This window comes from Poromitra crassiceps, assembly GCF_964638095.1.
Source record: "Poromitra crassiceps genome assembly, chromosome: 13".
In the NCBI taxonomy this organism is placed as follows: Eukaryota; Metazoa; Chordata; class Actinopteri; order Beryciformes; family Melamphaidae; genus Poromitra; species Poromitra crassiceps.
Window position 1 is genome coordinate 13,247,486 of NC_139644.1, and position 19,806 is coordinate 13,267,291.

The 19,806-nt window shown below is 47.8% G+C and overlaps 1 protein-coding gene across 1 annotated transcript; it reads left to right on the forward strand.

Moving 5' to 3' along the window:
- Positions 1 to 787: 787 nt before the first annotated feature.
- Positions 788 to 15,788, forward strand: LOC310788356 (meteorin-like protein; the record flags this gene model as incomplete). The annotated part of the gene is made up of 4 exons (XM_083649922.1): positions 788 to 873; positions 1,164 to 1,555; positions 13,915 to 13,974; positions 15,451 to 15,788. The coding sequence occupies 4 exons, from the start codon at positions 788 to 790 to the stop codon at positions 15,786 to 15,788; spliced, it is 876 nt and encodes a 291-aa protein (XP_083506048.1).
- Positions 15,789 to 19,806: the final 4,018 nt, after the last annotated feature.

The window sequence follows — 19,806 nt, forward strand, 5'->3', positions numbered from 1 at the left end:
CCAGGCTTTTGAGTTTATTCTTCTACATATTAAATTAGGCCTATACAAAATGAATGAATGAATGAATGAATGAATGAATGAATGAATGAATGAATAAATAAATAAATAAATAAATAAATAAATAAATAAATAAATAAATAAATAAATAAATAGGCATATTAATACATCCATCCATCCATCCATACATACATACATACATACATACAGGCCTACATACATACATACAGGACTACATACATACATACATACATACATACATACATACATACATACATACATACATACATACATACATACATATATACATACATACATACATACACATAGGCTACATAGCCTACATACATGCATACAAAATCCCGATAATAGGCAGGCTAATGTTGATGTTAACAGATGGCTGAAGGCTTTCATAAAGGACTGTCTCTCTTTAGAGAGCAAAGACAAAGACCTGCAGAGACCAGCAGTCTGTAACAACTGGATCAGTCCTAATTAGCTAAATCTGAATTTTATTAGGCCTAATGGACCGAGAGACTGAGAGAATGAGGCGGGGGCGGAGAGAGAGAGAGAGAGAGGGAGAGAGAGAGGGGGGGGGGGGGGGGGAGGGAGAGGGGTCTATTCCAGATGAAGCGCCCCGTGTCTTCATTCGGCTGAATCGCAGCATTGTGATGCACTGTGCACTGTGTTGCAGCACTTCTTTCTAACTAGCCTACAATCACTGTATAATAGGCTACTTGTTGAGTCATGTGTTGTCGTCAGGCTGAGTTTAGATTTCTCTCTTGTGGTTGAGATGTCGCCAAATGGGATTATTTCGATTGTTATACTGGCTCTTCACTTTTGGCACTGTGCGGCTGATCTATGCAACTGGACCGGAAGGTGAGGTCTTTTGAAACGAAATTCAAACGTAGGCTAGGCTAAATTCAACACCCATATGAAATTAAATTATAGACAGATTAAATTAGAGACTAATTAAGGCTAATGTAGGCTATAGCCAATTTTAATATATTTTTTCATTCACCTATAGCCTACATCTTAGCCTGCTAATGCTAAAATTGTCTTGATTATCTGTAGCATATTTGTATGGCCTTTATTTGAATTTTGCAATATTAGGTTAAACCTTTTTTATATTGCTGATCTACTCACTCGTCTTTCTCCGTTGGATGCAGCGGTTTGGGTGCGGATGGGAGGACGGTGCTTCAGGTGCGGCTGCGCTGCACAGAGGGCTCGGTGCGGTGGGTGTACCCGGGCCAGGCCCTGCGGGTGGTGCTGGAGCCCAACCTGTCCTCCGCCCAGCGCACCACCGTGTGCATCAAGCCGTCCCTCCCGGCGCTCCGCGGGGCCAGCGTGTACATCGAGCGCGCCGGGGAGCTGGAGCTGTTGACGGAGGGCGGGCGGCCGGGGCAGGTCTTCTGTTTCCGGGCAGACGGGCCACAGAGGCCCGCTATCTACCTCCAGGCCAGCCCGCACAGCGACCTGAGCAGACCCATGGTGGGCTTCAGATATGAGCTGCTGTTGGGGAACAGGAGTGCTACACCCCTGGGACACAATGGGCTGCAGAGTGAGTAGGCCTTGGCTATTAGCCTATTATAGTCTATTTTGCCAATCTCAAATGAAGCCCTTTATAATCTGAGGTTATATCTACAGTATCTATATGGCAGTGTGGGCTCTCTGTTCTCTGTTTAATTTTTTGTCCCACTGATGATGTCATCAGTGTCAGTGATGTAATAAGGGGGCACGGCACACACATACACGATAGCCTGGTAAACCAGCCCGTCACGTGAACTCACATTTCATTTGGTTCTGCGTAACCTCGCGTCACCAGGCTCTTCTCGGCGAGAAAGAGCCTGGCTCCCGCCCACAATTGATTTTGTCACCCTACTGGCAGCGTTTCTAGCTCGTCAACTTTCACGTTAACTTGACAATTTGACCCAAGTATCAGAATCCTCTTTCACCGTTTTGACCGGTGTGTCAGGCGGTGGTGGCGGAGATGCCATATTGCATAAACGTTTTGTTTTATGTAACGCTAGCTTTGTTTTGATCAGACTCTAGTTTAGGTAACATCACCGCGTCAAGCTAACGGCAACAAAGACGTTGTTAGGCGCATTGCCATCCGGTGTTAATTCTGGGTCCGGGGTTTACGCCCCCATGACAAAAAGCGGGGTGGAAGGTGCCCAGACTAGTTCTGCGTGACGGTCTGGCCCCAACTCTTCACCCAGTGTGTTTAGCAGGGGCGGGAGCATGGGCGGGCGTAGTTGCCTTGACAGACAACTCCTTCAGGCAATCAGCGTCGGATCCAGTCAAACCCAAATCCACCTGGGAGAATGGCAAAAACATGTTTTCCGCCGAGAAACTCCGCGGTTGCGGCGATACTCATGTACTTGTTTAATTGTTGTTATTGTGTCTATTTCGGCAATAACTGCACTTTATGGCTGTTTAAACTAGACAAACGCTGACATTACCCCTCGAGATGATCAGGCAAGGAGGCGGCCATTGTTGTTTTGTTAGTGCAGCGCTAGTGGCTTTCACTGTCTTTCACTCTCCAGAAACCTTCCTCGGCAGTGACTCGAAATGTGCTGACGCTACTATATAACTTGTGTTGTTGTTATTTTCAGGCTCTAGCTAATGTAACCACGTCGCGTCAAGCTAACGGCAACAAAGACGTTTTTTGGCGCACTTATTTCCGGTGTTGTTTCCTGTTTCCTTGGTTTACGCCCCCATGACACAAAGCGGAGTAAAAGGTGCCCAGACTACACCCTCCCAGGCTTTGGGGCTAGACCATCACGCAGAAGCAAATTAAATGTGAGTTCACGTGATGGGCTGGTTTACCAGGCTAACACAAGGAGGCATTGTGACATCACTGATGATATCATCACTGTAAATATGTAATCAGTGATGTCATAAGGGAGCACATGTAACCCGTGCGTTACGACTGCGTTGTGTTCTGGGTTGTGTGTGTGGTGACACTCAGGAGGCAAGAGGCAGTACTGGGTCTCAAGTTGTTGTTTACTGTGTGACACAGAGCAGAGCCAATGCACAGCATTAGGGTTTGTGTACATATGCGCGGTCTCACTCCCCTCGCTGACATTCTAGGAGACTGTGATGGGAGCTGCGCGCATGCGCACGTAATGACGTGCTGCGATGGGTGCGTTTGGAACCACTACACTCTAGAGCACACAAGTAGGAGATTTACAAAGGAAATGGGGTGTTTTGGTGAAATTCATAAGCGGGACCATATTAACCTGTTACATTCACCCTCCCTGAATTTCCCCAAAATCACCCGCCACAAAGCTACTTCACTTCAACATCACGGACGTGCGGAAGACACCACCCAATTCTGCCCTTCTGGACCAGTTAACACAAAGATCAAATCCTTGAGTTCAGTTGAAAAACTATCCGTAAAACGGATTAAAAGGTATTAAAGGTTGATCATGCCCTCAACCCTTCAAGAACACAGGGGTGCAGCCTACACCCCATTACACCTGGCCCCTCGGTACTCGTATGCGACACCGTGTCTTACCCCAACATACATCCAAAGCATCCTATGAAGTGACTTTAAAGCTTCACGCTACGCCACGCCCTGCGCGGCGACAACAGACCCCATGTAAAGGGTTTCTGTACCATATTCTCTATAAGCCTGGTGGCTGGCTTGATCACCCTCCCCGCCCTCGTGACCACCCCATCCAGAACTGGGACTCGGACAGCGTCACGTCTGGGCAAGTCCGACTGTGGCCTGTCATGTCGGTGACCAGAGGCTTGAGGTAGGTCGGTCTGTGGACTGTCATGTCGGTGACCAGAGGCTTGAGGTAGGTCGGTCTGTGGCCTGTCATGTCGGTGACCAGAGGCTTGAGGTAGGTCGGTCTGTGGACTGTCATGTCGGTGACCAGAGGCTTGAGGTAGGTCAGTCTGTGGACTGTCATGTCGGTGACCAGAGGCTTGAGGTAGGTCGGTCTGTGGACTGTCATGTCGGTGACCAGAGGCCTGAGGTAGGTCGGTCTGTGGACTGTCATGTCGGTGACCAGAGGCTTGAGGTAGGTCGGTCTGTGGACTGTCATTTCGGTGACCAGAGGCCTGAGGTAGGTCGGTCTGTGGACTGTCATGTCGGTGACCAGAGGCTTGAGGTAGGTCGGTCTGTGGACTGTCATGTCGGTGACCAGAGGCTTGTGGTAGGTCAGTCTGTGGACTGTCATGTCGGTGACCAGAGGCTTGAGGTAGGTCAGGGTCGATGACAGGAGCAGTCTGTGTCTCTTCAGAGTCAACCGGACAACTGGTTGGAGTGGAGGCCGTGTTTGTCTGTGAGTCATTGACGTCATCGGAGAGCTGCGAGACATGCTCCCCTGCCACAGTCTCTCCATCATCCTCACGGCCTGAGTCAGACAAGACCCACATGGACGTGCGCTCCTGAGAGGACTCTTCGCCCAAGCCACTGAGATCACCAGCATCAGATGAAACGTCCAAAGACTGACTCTCCAGCAGATCCCGAACAGGGAGGAAACTGACATCCAACAGTAGGTTCCTGTGCACGACCTTATGTCGGCCTGAGACGTCACTGATCTTGTAGATATGAGTCTTTGGGTTTCTCTCGACAACGGTATACACCACCGGCTCCCACTTGTCAGCAAGTTTCTTCTTGCCCCGTTCCCCCTTGTTGGCTAGCAGCACACGATCCCCAACATGTAGAGAGACGCCCTTGACCTTCTTATTGTACTGACGGGCCTGGTGTGCTTGCTCTTTGGCGGTGTGCTGTTGAGCGATTCGGGCAGCCTCAGACAGGTAAGTCTGGAGGGTCTTTGAGTAACTGCTGAAATCTGCCACCACGGGATCATGCAGGGCAGACTTGAACACAACGTCCACTGGAAGCCTCGGGACACGGCCAAACATCAGGTGGAACGGCGCATAGCCAGTGGTCTCATGGATAGTTGCGTTGTAGGCAAAGGTCAGCGTCTGGATCTGCTGCGGCCATTCTTGCTTGGCTCTAAGAGGGAGTGCTCGCAACATATTGCCAAGGGTCCGGTTGAACCGCTCCGTGCCACCGTTGCCCATGGGGTGATATGCGGTGGTATGAGACTTGGCCACCCCCGACAGCAGCAGCAACTCGGACACCAGTTCACTCTCAAAGTTGGCACCCTGGTCTGAGTGAATGCGCTCAGGGAAACCGTACACACAGAAGACACAGTCCCACAGCTTCCTGGCTATCTGTTTGGCTGTCTGGTTCCTGCACGGGAAGGCATGTGCCATCTTCGTGAAGTGGTCGGTTGCCACAAGCACATCAACAGAGCTCTTGTTCTTGTCTTCTGCCGACCAGAAGTCGATGCAAACGAGCTCCATGGGAGCTGAGGTCTTTATGCTCTCCAATGGGGCTCGTGCAGCAGGCTCCGGAGTCTTGGCAAGCACACATCTCTCACAGCACCGGACGTACTCCTTCACATCCCTCTCCATGTTAGGCCAGAAAAACCGCTGCCTTGCTAGGTGGAGGGTTCTGACCTGGCCTTGGTGCCCCGCCAAATCATGGACTCCCTCCAACGCCTTGTCCAGCAGACTCGATGGCAGCGCCAACTGAAGCCTCTTTATCTTGCTCACAGGGTCTCTTGTCTCCCTGTACAAGACACCGTCTCGGACCTTGAGCTTTTCCCAGTGCTTCAGCACAGCCAGCGATCCGGCTCCCAGACCCCCTCTCTCCCGTCTGGAGGGACGTCTCCTGCGCACAACGAACGGCAGGACACAGGCGATGGCGGGATCTTGAAGTTGGTGGTCCTCCAGCTCACGCAAGGTGAGTGAAGGCAGAGTATCTTGACCAGCAGGTTGCAGTTGCTGAACATGGTGGACTAGGCAAGTAGCCCTATTCTCCGCAGCAGTCGCCCAGTCACTGTGATGTAGCAAGGCAGCCTTGACTTCAGATGAGCTGCAGGAACCGGTCGTGTCTGGAGCAGGCTCTGACATCTGGACCACTTGAAGATGCTGGATGCCAAGCCTGAAAGTATCTTGCACTCTGTCAGCTTCTGCACCCTCTGCTTCATGCACCAAGGTACTGTAGGGCTCCTGAATGAGACGTTTGCTGATGGAAGAGGTGAAGGGGTCACGGCTGAGCGCATCTGCCACAATGTTTCTTGGACCTGGGATGTACTTCAAGTCGAAGTTGTAGGCCGACAACTTGTCCACCCATCTTTGTTCATAAGCGTCGAGCTTGGGCTTGGTCAGTATGTGGGTGAGTGGATTGTTGTCCGTCCACACCGTGAAGTCATGCCCTTTCAGCCAGTGACTGAACTTCTCTGAGACACTCCACTTCAATGCCATGAACTCAAGACGATAGGCGGGGTATCTCTGCTGTGACTTGCTGAGGGCCTTACTGGCAAAGGCGATGGGGCGTGCCTTATCCTCCCCAGCAGGCAGTTGCGACAACACTGCCCCTACTCCGTCCAGAGATGCATCCACAGACAAGATGAAGGGCCTTGAAAAATCCGGATGAGCCAGCACAGCACAGTTGAGAAGCTCCCTCTTGAGCCTATGAAAGGCTTCCTCACACGCGGGGCTCCAATCCACAGCAGTCAACTTCCTGAACATGCCAGCACTCCTTCCACCCCGTCCCTTCCTCTTCTGGCCCGCTGTCAGAGCGAACAGGGGCTTGGCAATGGCCGAGCATCCAGGGATGAAGCTCTGATAGAAAAACACCATGCCCAAGAAGGACTTGATCCTCTTGACAGAGGGGGTGGAACCATCCTCTTCCATCAGGGCTTCTCTCGGCATGTTAGAAATCACATCCACCTTGCCCGGATCCACAGCAATACCACTCTGGTCGATCACATGACCAAGGAACTTGACTGATTTCCGCAGGAGATGACATTTCTTTGGGCTCAACTTGAGATTACTGCCCCTGAGCTTCTGGAAGACTACCCGTAGCCTGCTAAGGGCTTCCTCTTCAGTGGGAGCGAAGACGAGAAGGTCGTCCAGGTAGCAGAGCAGACTGGTGAAGTTGAGGTTGCCGAAGATGTTCAACATCATCCGCATGAAGGAAGCTGGACTGTTGCAGAGCCCTTGAGGCATTCTGTTGTACTCGTACAGGCCAACAGGTGTCGTGAAGGCAGTGTACTTTTTGTCCTCCTCGCACATGGGGATGTTGTAAAACCCTGAGGTTAGGTCCATCGTGCTGAAGAAGGCATTGCCTCCGAGAGCTGCAAGGCAGTCCGCTTGGTGAGGGAGCGGATGGGCATCCTTAAGAGTCCGAGCATTCAGCCATCTGAAATCTGTACAAATCCTCATCCCGCCATCCTTCTTCCATACCATGACGAGAGGAGATGCATACTCGCTGATGGATTTGCGGATGATCCCCACCTCCTCCATCTCTGTCAGCACTTTTCGGAGACGTTCGTAGTGGGCAGGGGGGACTCTCCTGTACGGCATGCGGAACGGGCGGTCATCTGTCAGGCGGATGCGGTGCATAAATTCCTCAGCCTTGCCACAGTCAAGTGAGTGCCTGGAGAAAATGTCTTGGTACTCTTCGACGAGTTCAACAAGTTCTTTCTTAGAACAGAAGCTGGCATGGCATGAGTCAATGTCGAGGGCACTCAAACCCAGTGTGGAGAGCCTGTCTCTGAGGCCAGCATCCGTGGCATCCAGCCCGATCTCCTGCTCCGGGTTCCTCGACTCTCTCGCACAGGAGCCCTGCTGGATGTCTAGGTCTTCCACTGCAAGACAAGGTGAGACATCAGCGACCTTGGAGTTGCGCTTCAGCGTGATTGGCTTGGATGAGAGGTTAGTCATCTTCACAGGCACCCACCGATCCCCCCACATAGGCGTGATGACCCTCCCAACGAGTATGTCTCTTGGCCTGGCCCTCGAGGTGCACGGCTCCACGATGACTGTGCTGCCTGGAGACACTGGTACACCGCTGGGCAGCCTGCCCCACACCAGGTATTCACGTTGAGGGAGCAGTGTAACAGCACGGGGCAATTTCACGGTGCCAATTCCATTGGGAACCTCGTCTCCCCTCCATCTGGTGGTGCATGACATCATATCCAAGAAATGCTCGCGATCAAGAGGTGTGTGCTTGCACGCTGCCGATATGAGTTTCCAGTAGGAGTCACTGCCTTTCATGACACGCATCAGGTGTTTAAGGACGTTCGAGCCAATGATGAGGTCATCGCGCTGACCTGGTACCACTAGAACAGGGACAATGCATCTCACTCCGTAGATGGTCAGTGTCAAGTCATATATGCATTTGGGGTGGGTCTGTTTCCCTCCACAGCCAACCAGCACAATTCGCTCTGATGACTGAGGTTCTCCCACTAGAGCTCCTGCTTCTCGGAGCACACATTCTGCCTCCTCATTCAGCGTGCAAGCCATGGATCCTGAATCCATCATGCCCTTCAGCTCAACCTTGTCATTCACCACAATCTGAGTGTAGAACAATTCACTGAAAGCTGGCACCTCTGCTGATCCCTGTACCACTACTTGGCATTCTGGCATCGCTGAACAGGTGTTGACGTAGAGAAGCTCAAGATTTGACTCATCTTCACTGAGGGTTTTCTGTCCACCTCCCACACTGCCCCTCTCCGAGTGTGGGTGTTCTAGTTTTCCGCAGGCTGATCGTGACTGGCGTCAGCCTGACCTGTCTGTCTCTGGCCACGCCTGTTGCAGTCTCTTTTCCAATGACCAGGGCTGAAGCATGAAAGGCATAGATTATCTCTCCTGCAGTGCATGAGTGTGGAATGGTTGGTACCACCGCAGACCTGGCAGTTCCTCGCTTGAAAAGGCCCCGGAGTAAACGGTCTTGGTGGGGCTGGTGCATGTGCTGCCACCTGCACATTCTGCTGTGCCATCATGCGATCCAAGAGACTGAGCAGAGTACGCATGCCATCCACATCAACAGCTGGAGTGGGGGCCGGAACTGGCTGAGTAGCTGAAAGGAGTGCTGGCGACGGTGTGAGCTGAGCGGTGGCCACTGGTGCTGGATGGGTGGATGTCGGCAACTGGGGAAGCTGAGGGGTGAGGGCAGCAGTCGGAGCCGGGATAAAGTGGGCTGCTGTGGGCGAAAGCTGTGGAGCGAAGGCTGTGACTGGTGCTGCACTGAATGCGGCTGCAGCTGGGACAGAAGAGAGACGTGAGGTGGGACTGACCTGCACTGGCTGTGGTGCATCCAACTCCTGTGGCATGGCTGTCTGGGTGTGGCTGACTGCATGTCTCTGTGGGGCTTGAGTGCGTGTCCTGAGTTCACGCTGGAAGCTGTCGATGCGCTCCTGAACCTCACTGGTTGACCACTCTTCAGCCGCCCTGATGCTGAGCCTGTTGAAGAGAATGGGGTCTGGACAGTACTTAATGAACATCATTGACACTTCACGCCCTGGATCCTCAACGCCACGTCCCTGTCTCTTCAAGCACTCATCCGCTATGTCGATAGCATTGTTCAGTCTAATCCAGTACTCCATCACTCCCTCTCGTTGCAGTGGCTTGGTGTTGTAGAAGTCAGCCATGGGCATTGAGGAGTAAGACAGCTCACCGAAGTGCTGCTTCAGCATGTCAAAGATCAGGTCAGGGGTCTGAATGGGGTCAAGTCTGGGGTTGTGGCGTAGCGTAACCCTCACTACATCCTTTGCCTGCCCCATTAGCTTAGATAATATCTCTTGTGACTGCTGATGCTTCGGTGTGTTTCTCTTCATAAGGTACACCCCCACCATTTCCACCCACTCACGGACAGAGTATTTATCACTGCTATCACCCCGGAAAATCGGTGGCTCCTTAACATCGGACTGCATGACGAGTTTTACCCCAGACAAATTCAACTCAGAAGCTCTCTGCTCCGACCTAGGGCCCTCTGTTGACATAGACCCACCAATACTCCTATCACCCCGTAGCTGGGTTGCGATAGACTGACCAATCTGATTGGCCAACTCTGAGATGAGAGTACTCAACTCAACATTGGATGCTGCATGTGGGGTTCGCAATTCACAGAGCGGGACTTGGACACGAGTGGAACAAAATCTTGGGGTTTCTAACCCACCCACCCTAGGTGTCTGAAACTCATCCCCCAAGGACCCACCTCTCCCAAGGCTCGCATTATAGAAAACCCCCCCTTCAGGAATACCAGCCCCCTCTGAACTAGCTGCTGGATCCATGACAGATACAGATTTACACAAAAATAGAAAATCACATACACATATATTCACACTATTCAATCATTCAATTTTCAACGCTCTCATTTGACCCTTAAAATTATTACTCTTATATATTTTTTCTTTTCTGCTTTTTTTTTTTTACTTCTGACCCTACTGTTATTACCAACTGCAGTGTCTGCTTTCACTCAAAGTGTCCCACTCGGCCGACCAACTTTGTGCAAGGGTGAGCGTGATGAGCCTCCCGCGGTGATCGAGACGACATCGATGCAGAAGGATCCAGAAGGTCACGGCACCAATGTAACCCGTGCGTTACGACTGCGTTGTGTTCTGGGTTGTGTGTGTGGTGACACTCAGGAGGCAAGAGGCAGTACTGGGTCTCAAGTTGTTGTTTACTGTGTGACACAGAGCAGAGCCAATGCACAGCATTAGGGTTTGTGTACATATGCGCGGTCTCACTCCCCTCGCTGACATTCTAGGAGACTGTGATGGGAGCTGCGCGCATGCGCACGTAATGACGTGCTGCGATGGGTGCGTTTGGAACCACTACACTCTAGAGCACACAAGTAGGAGATTTACAAAGGAAATGGGGTGTTTTGGTGAAATTCATAAGCGGGACCATATTAACCTGTTACACACACACACACACACAAGGAGGCATTATGACATCACTGATTATGTCATCAGTGATGCGAGCTGCAGGGCCAGCTGGGCGATTCAAGATTTAAGATTCAAGATTTTTATTGTCACTCCGTAGTACAACTGGGCGATTCAAGATTTAAGATTCAAGATTTTTATTGTCACTCCGTAGTACAAGTATCACGTGTGAAATTCTTGTGCTGTAGACTCCGTTACAACATAGTGCAAAATAACACGGCATATAGGTTCAGGAAAAGAAGAGAAGCAACAAGCAATAAGGCAGTAAAGCAATAAGACAAGTCAAAGACAGTGACAGCAGGGCAGGCGAAGCCACGCAGCGGGCAAGCCTAGGAATCGAGCGCGCGTATTCTAACATTCATTGTAGTTATTCATATATTTTGTTATAATTTACTAATGGTGTAATGTACTATAATGTAGGCTATACCTTATTGGGTAACACTTTACAATAAGGTACACAAATTTTGTAGTAGTTACTAGTAAACAAATGAGAAACTAACTATTAGTTAACGAATAGTTAATGATTAGCTAATGGCCTTTAATCATTAGTTAATCATTAATTAATGATGAGTTAAAGTCAGTCCTGAGTATAGTAGTTAATCATTAGTTAAAGTCACTTTGTGAGTATAGTAGTTAATCATTAGTTAATGATTAGTTGTCAGTTCCTTAGTAGAGTAATTATTCAGTTAATGGTTCATTAATGGTCAGTTTGTGAGTATAGTTGTTAATCAGTACTTAATTATTATCTGTCCATTAGTTACTCTTTTTGTGTACCCTATTGTAAAGTGATGCATCATACCTAAGAAATAAATTCAAGACTTGTTCCGGGTGAGATTGTGAGATTTGAGAACAAGCCTTGAATTTATTTGTTAGGTACCGTATAGTATATGATGTTTCACTTTACATTAGGGAACACAAAAAGAGTAATTAATGGAAAGGTAATAGTAACATTCAGTACTTATGAACTATCTGATGCATCACTTTACAATAGGTTACACAAAAAGAGTAACTAATGGACAGGTGATAATTAAGTAATGATTAATTAACGATTAACTACTATACGGTACTCACAAACTGACCATTAACTAACCATTAACTGAGTAATTACTCTACTAAGGAACTGACAGCTAATCATTAACGAATGATTAACTAATGATTAACTACTATACTCACAAAGTGACTGTAACTAATGATTAACTACTATACTCAAAACTGACTTTAATCATTAATTAATGATTAACTAATCATTAAAGGCCATTAGCTAATCAGTAACTATTCATTAACTATTCAACCTCTTCTAAAGCCACCTATTTCTGAAGAAAATGGTGAAAACGACATACCCAAACTAAAAGGCTTACTGTGGCTGAACGGCTAGGGTTACAGACAACTGCCTGACCTTTTCTGAAAGGTAAGACTTTGAAGTTTCTGTTCCAAGTGTCAGAATGACTCTATGTGAACCCTGAGTAACACCAGCTCAAACACAGTGGTTGATTCTCGCCTAGAATAAAAAACACTTTTAGAGTGTAAACAGTTACCTGTGGTTGTTGTATTTATGGCTAGAAACCCAATGGAGACATAGCCACAGGCCTTATTACCACATCCCAACTCAAAGAAGATGAAAAAATACCAAAACATGAGTATTTGGCAGTGGTTTTTGTAGGGAGATACCTAGGTGGATTTCCAAAAAGCCATTTGAAAAAGCCATTTGAAAAAGCCAAATAATCTGAAATGTTGTCTTTGTCTTTGTACAAAGACAGCTATAACTTCCGCTGTGTTGATCTGATCTGAAAAAGAAAGACATGGTTCAATGCACAAGATTCAGACGATTAATTTGGTATGTAGCATGAACAGCATTGTTCAGAATTAACCCCCTAATTCATCACATTAATGACAGATGAACAGCAAAAAATCTGAAACGTAACGCCCGTGTTATGGTGCAATGCAAGAGGTTTAACCAATAGTTTCTCATTAGTTTACTAGTAACTACTATAACATTTGTGTACCTTAGTTGGTTAGGGTTAGCCTATAGTTATGAGATAACACATAAGGGTTAGTTAGTTAATAAGCATCAACTAAGGGTTAATTAATGCTTATTAAGCATTATTAAGCATTAACCCTTAATCAATGTACCCCCATTGCAAAGTGTTATATGTTAGGCTACTGAATTTAACTGAGAATTTGAGACTTTGCACCTCAACCATTTTCACATCAATGACCCCTAATTTAGTCCACATTAGGGCCATAGAACCACATTTGATCAGATTTTGTCTCTCAAATCCAAATCTGAGAATATTTTTTATTGTTATTGAGATAACAGTGAAAATATGTCCAAAATAGTCATTCTTCTACATTCGCTAACTTCTTGAAATAATGGTGAAAGTTTGACAATTCATCAATTTGCTTGGGGCCCGTGGAACCCTCTCAAGGACCCCTGGGTGTTCCTCAGACCTCCCATTGAGAACCACTGGTTTAATTGACCAGTGGTTCGGGGGCCACTTGCTATAGTCTCAAGTCGGTTATCTAATCAAAGGCAAACCCCAAGCATGCAGAGTGGAGCGGGCAGCTGCTGGTCAGCCGTGTGTTTTGTCTGTCTGTCTGTCTGGGACAAAGCAGGGAGCAGAGAGCAGACCTCAGGGCGACCGGGGGTCTCCGGCCCACAGGGGCTTCAATCGAGACGGCAAATATTTTGCAGATTCCGCAAATGCCTCGTCATTGTCCCTGTGTGTTTGTTAGCATTGCTATGTGTGCGGGCCAGTCTCAATGATGGTGATGTCACCCTCTGTCCGCTGATAATAGCCAGCTGCGCTCTCTGTCTGTGTGGCGGGGTGGTGGAGGAGAATGTGTGTGTTGACGTCTGCAGCCTTCACACTGGTATGGGGGCCTTTTAATTAGGCCGATACAATAGGAGTCAAACATGGGGGTGAAGACTAGTCAAGGTTTTGGATCTGGAGTTGGTGTGGTGGGCAGAGCAATGAATGGAGCATCAGCAGCATTCCTCCATATGACCCTTGGTTTGATCTGAGGAGAGAGTTGAATGGAGCTGGTATGTGCCTCAGTGAAGTGCTACGGTGGAGAAGTGACAGCATCCATCAATCAATCAGTCTGTCTGTCTGTCTCAGTCTACACTCAACATGTTTTCTTCTCATTTTCTCCACAGCTTCATGTCGGCCCTGCAATGACACAGAACTCCTCATGGCCATCTGCAACAGTGACTTTGGTGGGTATTCTTAATCATAATGACACATTATTGCCTGGGTCCAGACCTTCAAATCCACCCACTCCACTGAGTTGAGTTTTGGCTGCTTCTGCAGAAGAGTGACCATCACTGATCGCATCATGGAGTGCTCGAGTGACCTCACTCAGTGCACATCTGCTCAACTTCGCATCACTGATGACGTCAGTCATAGACATGATGACATCACAATTGCTTGAGTGACATCACTGATGATGTCATAGACATTGTGACATCATCAGTGACAAAAATCATCACACAACTGGGGACCAAAATCGCAGGCAGAAAGACAGACAGACAGACCTAGCCCACTTACTCAATTTTATGATGATGATGATGATGGTGGTGGTGATGACGATGATAGCTGAATGGTGAGATACTGTGTCATGTTCCTCAAAGAACATTGTGGTTGTATGGCAGTGCTTCTCAAATGGGGGTCCGGGGACCCCCAGGGGTCCGTGGCACTTTGCAAGGGGGTCTGCGAAAAGTTTTCAGGAAAATAAAAAATAACTTTTTTGTTGTTGCAAAAGCTTCATAGTTCAATTAAAATATTTTATGCTTTAAATCTAAAATGGTTCATGGATTATATTCTAATCTAACAAACCTATCAATTAAAAAGTCAAGCACGTTACTGTGGAAACAATTAAGCTTAGCCCAAAATCACAAATCAGAATGAGGGGGTCCCCGGTATATTTCCTATCTTGTAAAGGGGCCTTGGCTGGAAAACATTTGAGAACCTCTGTTGTATGGGGTATAAATATATAAATGTTTCTATAAAAAACGCTTTCTAAGTGTGAAGCAGGATGGTGCTGAAAAAGAGCATACAGTTAATCTTCCCTGAGTAAATAAAAGTAAAAAAAGAAATCCCAGAAAGCAGCTGTGTTTGTTGGACAGAGGGGGCCCAACAGATGTGGGGGGTTGGCTGCATAATGGGAGGGGCATGTGCTTTAGATGGCAACAGAGCAGAAGCAATGGGTCCATTGAGCCCAACTCCATTTAGAGTTTGATTCCCGTGCCCTAATCTCACAAATCACCATCTTTGATTTGTTTTGATGAGGGAAAATAGCTGACCAGTTAGCAGACCACAGAGGGACAATAAAATGGACATCTGCAGCTCTTTTTTTTTGTCACAGAAGGAATGAGAACGTGGGGGTTTGGAAGAAACTTTTGGTGGGAACTTTGAATCAGTGCAATGACTCAATGTCCATGCATCAGATCATTTTTTGTGGAACTGCAACAGTGCCTGCCTGACTGTTTGAGTGACTGATTGAGTGATGATCTTACACCATTGGTCGGCCGGATCACATGGTTGGCCCGGAACACGGTCCGCTTAACACCACAAGACTTTGTAGAACGGTTGGCAGAGGTATGCACTCTACAGAGTGCCTTGTATTTATTCGACAGTGTGAAATGTACAGTATCACTGGACTAATAGAGATTCTGCCCCTTTCTTCCTTCCAGTGGTTCGTGGCTACATCCAGAACGTGTCCCATGACCCGGAGCGACAGTGCTCCCTGGTGGAGGTGTCAGGCGGGAGGGTGTACCGGCAGCGCAGCGGGGTGTTCGAGCACGAAGAGGGCACCGTGGGTGCAGCCAGGGCCCTCTCCTCTTGGCACGGACACATCCACACGCTGCTGCGGTGCCATGTGAAGCCCGGGGGCGGCGAGTTTCTGTTCACAGGGTCAGAACACTTTGGGGAAGCTTGGTTGGGGTGTGCCCCACGATACAAAGACTTCCTGTCTGTCTACCAGACGGCCCGGGCGGCGCGGCGCAATTCCTGTGACTTCCCTTTGGACTGAGGAAGCGTCTTGAACTACTTTTAGCATTACTGAGCTTTCTGTCCTTTACCCACAGGACCCTCGGCCCTACGTTTTTCTGTCACTGGCACTGTAGGGGGCCCTGTTGTCATAGCAATGGGACTGTGCCATGGAGGTGGCACCCGACATCAGAGACCAGCTGGGACAGAACTGCTGAAGTGCTGGTGAAAAACACCATTATGAGGACCAGAACAGGGGCCCAGCTGAGCGAGCAGGGCCCCTGCACCGGTGCCTCCCCAGTGGGAAGAGGCTTCTGAGAGGGCCAGCCTTTGTTTGTCCGCTGACTGCGTACGGCCCTGGGGGACTGGAAATGGGTTGGGTTGCTGCTCTCCCTTTGTGCTTCTCCCCACACCAACCACTGTTCACTTTGCTGGCTCTGTGTGACGATTGCCCTCTGAACTGTGGCGGGAGGGAATCAAGACTAGTGGCTAGATTTAAGCCTCCAATTCATAACCGTGGAGAATTTTTGACTCAATTCGTCCCAGTCAATAGGCTTTTACATATTTGATTGTAAAGTAATTTCTGTTTTGTTAATTTTGTATCACTTAGGTCCACTACAGGGTTTGAACAATGCCAAAGTTTCAACGCATTGTCTACAGTAGACTACATGCATAGGCTATGCTATTTTCTTATGGGGGAAAAAGACCTTTGAATTAAATGTTTTTGTATATCCAAATAAGGATGATCATTTGTCTATGAAATGTCTGTAACACAAAATATCTGATATTTGATGTATTGAAGAACTCACTGTAATAGTGCTATGTTTTGGCATTTATTCAAATGATGTTTTATTAAACAGTTAATACTTAGTTAAGAAATAGACAATGCGTGCGTGCGTGCGTGTGTGAGTGAGCAGAAATTGTGTTCGGCCACAGCTATGCCATCTTACCTGCGATCGCGCTGAATCTTTCAGGAAATGTAAAGAGCAGCCCTGCGGGTGACCTAATGGGGCCGGCTTTTTGAATGAGGTAATTAGGGCCGACTAAATGGGCAAAAATGGCTCATTTGTGGCCAAAATGAGTGAACACAGGTTCAGCACCATGGAGAGTTCCATTCGTTAGCTACTGATGGAAGACACCTGGGTGGAGGAGCACAGCTGAGCGGAATTGGAATCAGCCAGGGAAGTGCACAAGCCTCTCTATACTAGGCCTAGAGAGAGAGAGGAGAGGCTGCATGCCAACTCTGTCACTCTGTGAGCGAGGCCTGACTATGGCCACATTTACGCTATTCCCGTATTTCACTAGTACATGTAAAATATTCAATGAGTAACATTTTTGTCTTGTTGGGTTTTCCCTACACTGTATCACCAATTCTGTTTATGATGCAATCAATTTATAGAACCAAAGATTTTTTTTTTTTTAGGCCTAATTGTAATTCAACTTTATTATAACAAATGTTAGAGCCAACCAAGATATGGATGATCCTGATTGTGAGTGAAAGCAGTGGCAGGGTGCTTGAGCTTTGACTCCCCCCTCCTCCCCTCTCCCCCCCCCCCCCCCCCTGCCTGTCCTGGGTGAGGTTTGTCCTCCCTGTTGCATTGAGGCGAGCTAAGAGACACAGCCAGAGTCTGCTGGAGCCTGGGATAGTAAATAAAATATTTACTTATTCTTTCTCTATTATTTACGCATTCTTGCAAATACATTAGAAAGATGTCAGGTCTCTATCTTTATCAGCCAGATTTGATGTGCTAACATATTTTCTCAAGCTTGTTAGAATAGGGAACAATCTTAAATTAAAAACTCCCACATTTTCCCAATTTGATTGACTTGATTAGCCTAGTTGAATTAGCCACATCCAACCCCCCCCCCCCCCCCCCCCCGGCATTTAACACGGTGACCAGCTACATTTGGAGGTTATGTTGTCAGGGACAAATGTATGATTCAGAACAAAGCTATTTCAGCAACACATTAAATAAAAAAAATAAAACAAAAATCATAGTTGACAGTTTTTTATTTTAACATGGAATCTCGCCAGTTAATCTATCTGCGAGTGATGAAGTGTTTCGAACTGAATTGAGCTCATGAGCAGTGGATCAAAATCTGACTTTCATGAGGAGCCTCCAACTCACACGCATCTGAATGCACTGGCTCTGGATGGCCCTGCTCCTTTTCATGCATTTGATGCATCGCTAGAGGCTTAAACAAAATGTACACCCCCATCCCCATCTCCTCCTGCATAATCTCTGCTTTATGAGGAGAATGGGATTTAGAGCCAAATGTCCTCCAAGCTTACGTTGGCCTTTTTCCAAATCTTTCCCTTCTAATCAGCGTCTTATGATAATAGGATAGCCCTACCATATAAAAATTATATACAAATGCGCCCCCGATGGCTGAAGCAATGAGCAGGCTCAATCCGACTTTTCCTTTGAGTGGCTGTGGCCCTGCTGCATCACAGCCCAAGAAGATGAATGGACAGATGTGGGGCCCCCAAAGCCTGGGGTTCCTCCCCTCGCCCCTCCCACAAGAGAGGAACAATCCATTGACTTTTAAAGCTACCGCTTTCTTAGCCTTTTGCACACTTCTCCTTGGCTGAGCACGGCTCACAAATTGGTGTGTTGGAACGTTTTATTAGGACTAAATAGCTGCCAATGAAAGTGTAAATGACTGTGTGCTGAATGGGGCCCCGCACAATGGCCCCGCAGTGACAAGCTTTCTGCCAGACATAATGACCATTGTCACGGGTGCTGTCATCTCGAAACGTCAGGGCCAATGAATCCAGAGAGCCGGAGGAGGGGGAACCTCGTATCTTTCTGATCTGGCTTCTAAATTCATTTCCTTTCAGAGGTTTCAGACAAGATGCCAGTCTTGCCTTCCTGCAACACTATCTTCTTCCCATCATCTCTCCGATATTTCTAATTTTTCATATCACTCTCTCATCTATCCTGTTTGCCTGGCCCAGTCTAAGCTAAAATTTTGGTCTCAGACAAGCAACATGTCAAGTTAAGCTGTCCTCATCTAGCCCTAGCTGGTGAACCCAGCCTTTAACGTGACGTCACAGACTATGTCTGTAGCGTAGTACATGGAGGTCACGTGGAGGCTGGGTTTACCCAGGCTAGTCCTCATCATCACCCAACAACATATACTTTTTGGGCTTTTTCATCAAAAGTTGGATCCCTCCCTAAATCAGGCTAATGTGGTCAAGTACAATCTGATTGCAATCTGATGGCAGGAAACACATGTTAACGCCAGGTGTAAATGGCCTCTATGTTTCAAAACCAAATTGAGACAGATTCTGGACAAATGATACTCTAGGCACATCATTCCTAAATTAATGATTTTCAAAGAGTCTCTGGTAATTATGTAATTATGCAGGTCATCACTATTTCCCATGCACACCATGTGCTGTAAATATATGTATAAAACAAGGTTAAATGTATAGCAAAAAAGTTCTTATTTGGAAGAACATGGAAGAACACATACATTTAAAAAAAAAAAGCCCCCCCCCTCCCTTTTTTGTCCTGCAAAAGCCCAGTTTGAAGCCTCATCTCCTCCCTCAGTATTGTTCTGGGGGGCCACCATGTCAAATTTCCAAGCAAAATATAGCCTCTCTGCAGGCTTTTCAAATGACACAATTCTCATCTCTGGGAATTCCAGCAGGCTCTCATCGGGAAACAAGCCCAGGGGGGCTCTGCCCGGAGCGTTCGGACGGCGCAGCGGCAGGAGTCCACCCCAGACTGGGGGGTAATTGGTTTATCCCACCGCCTGGCCGGCTTTCCCATGTGGGCCGCTGCTGCGGGGAGGCCCAGGGGTACAATATGGAAACAGCATGGAGCCCTCCAGTGCGGCATATAATGTAGGCATTCACTTCTTCTGCTATAGACCCGGGCTAGGGCACCACGAGCACAAAGCCCACGAGATGCCTCTCTTGGCTTTGGAAAGGTCTGCTGTTATTGGTGGTCAGAGCATGTGGTTGAAAATCTGTAGTAGTAATTGAGTTTTGGATAATGTGATTTTGTTGTTTTTATGTTCCCTCGATTCAGAGGGTAATGAGTCTGAGAGTT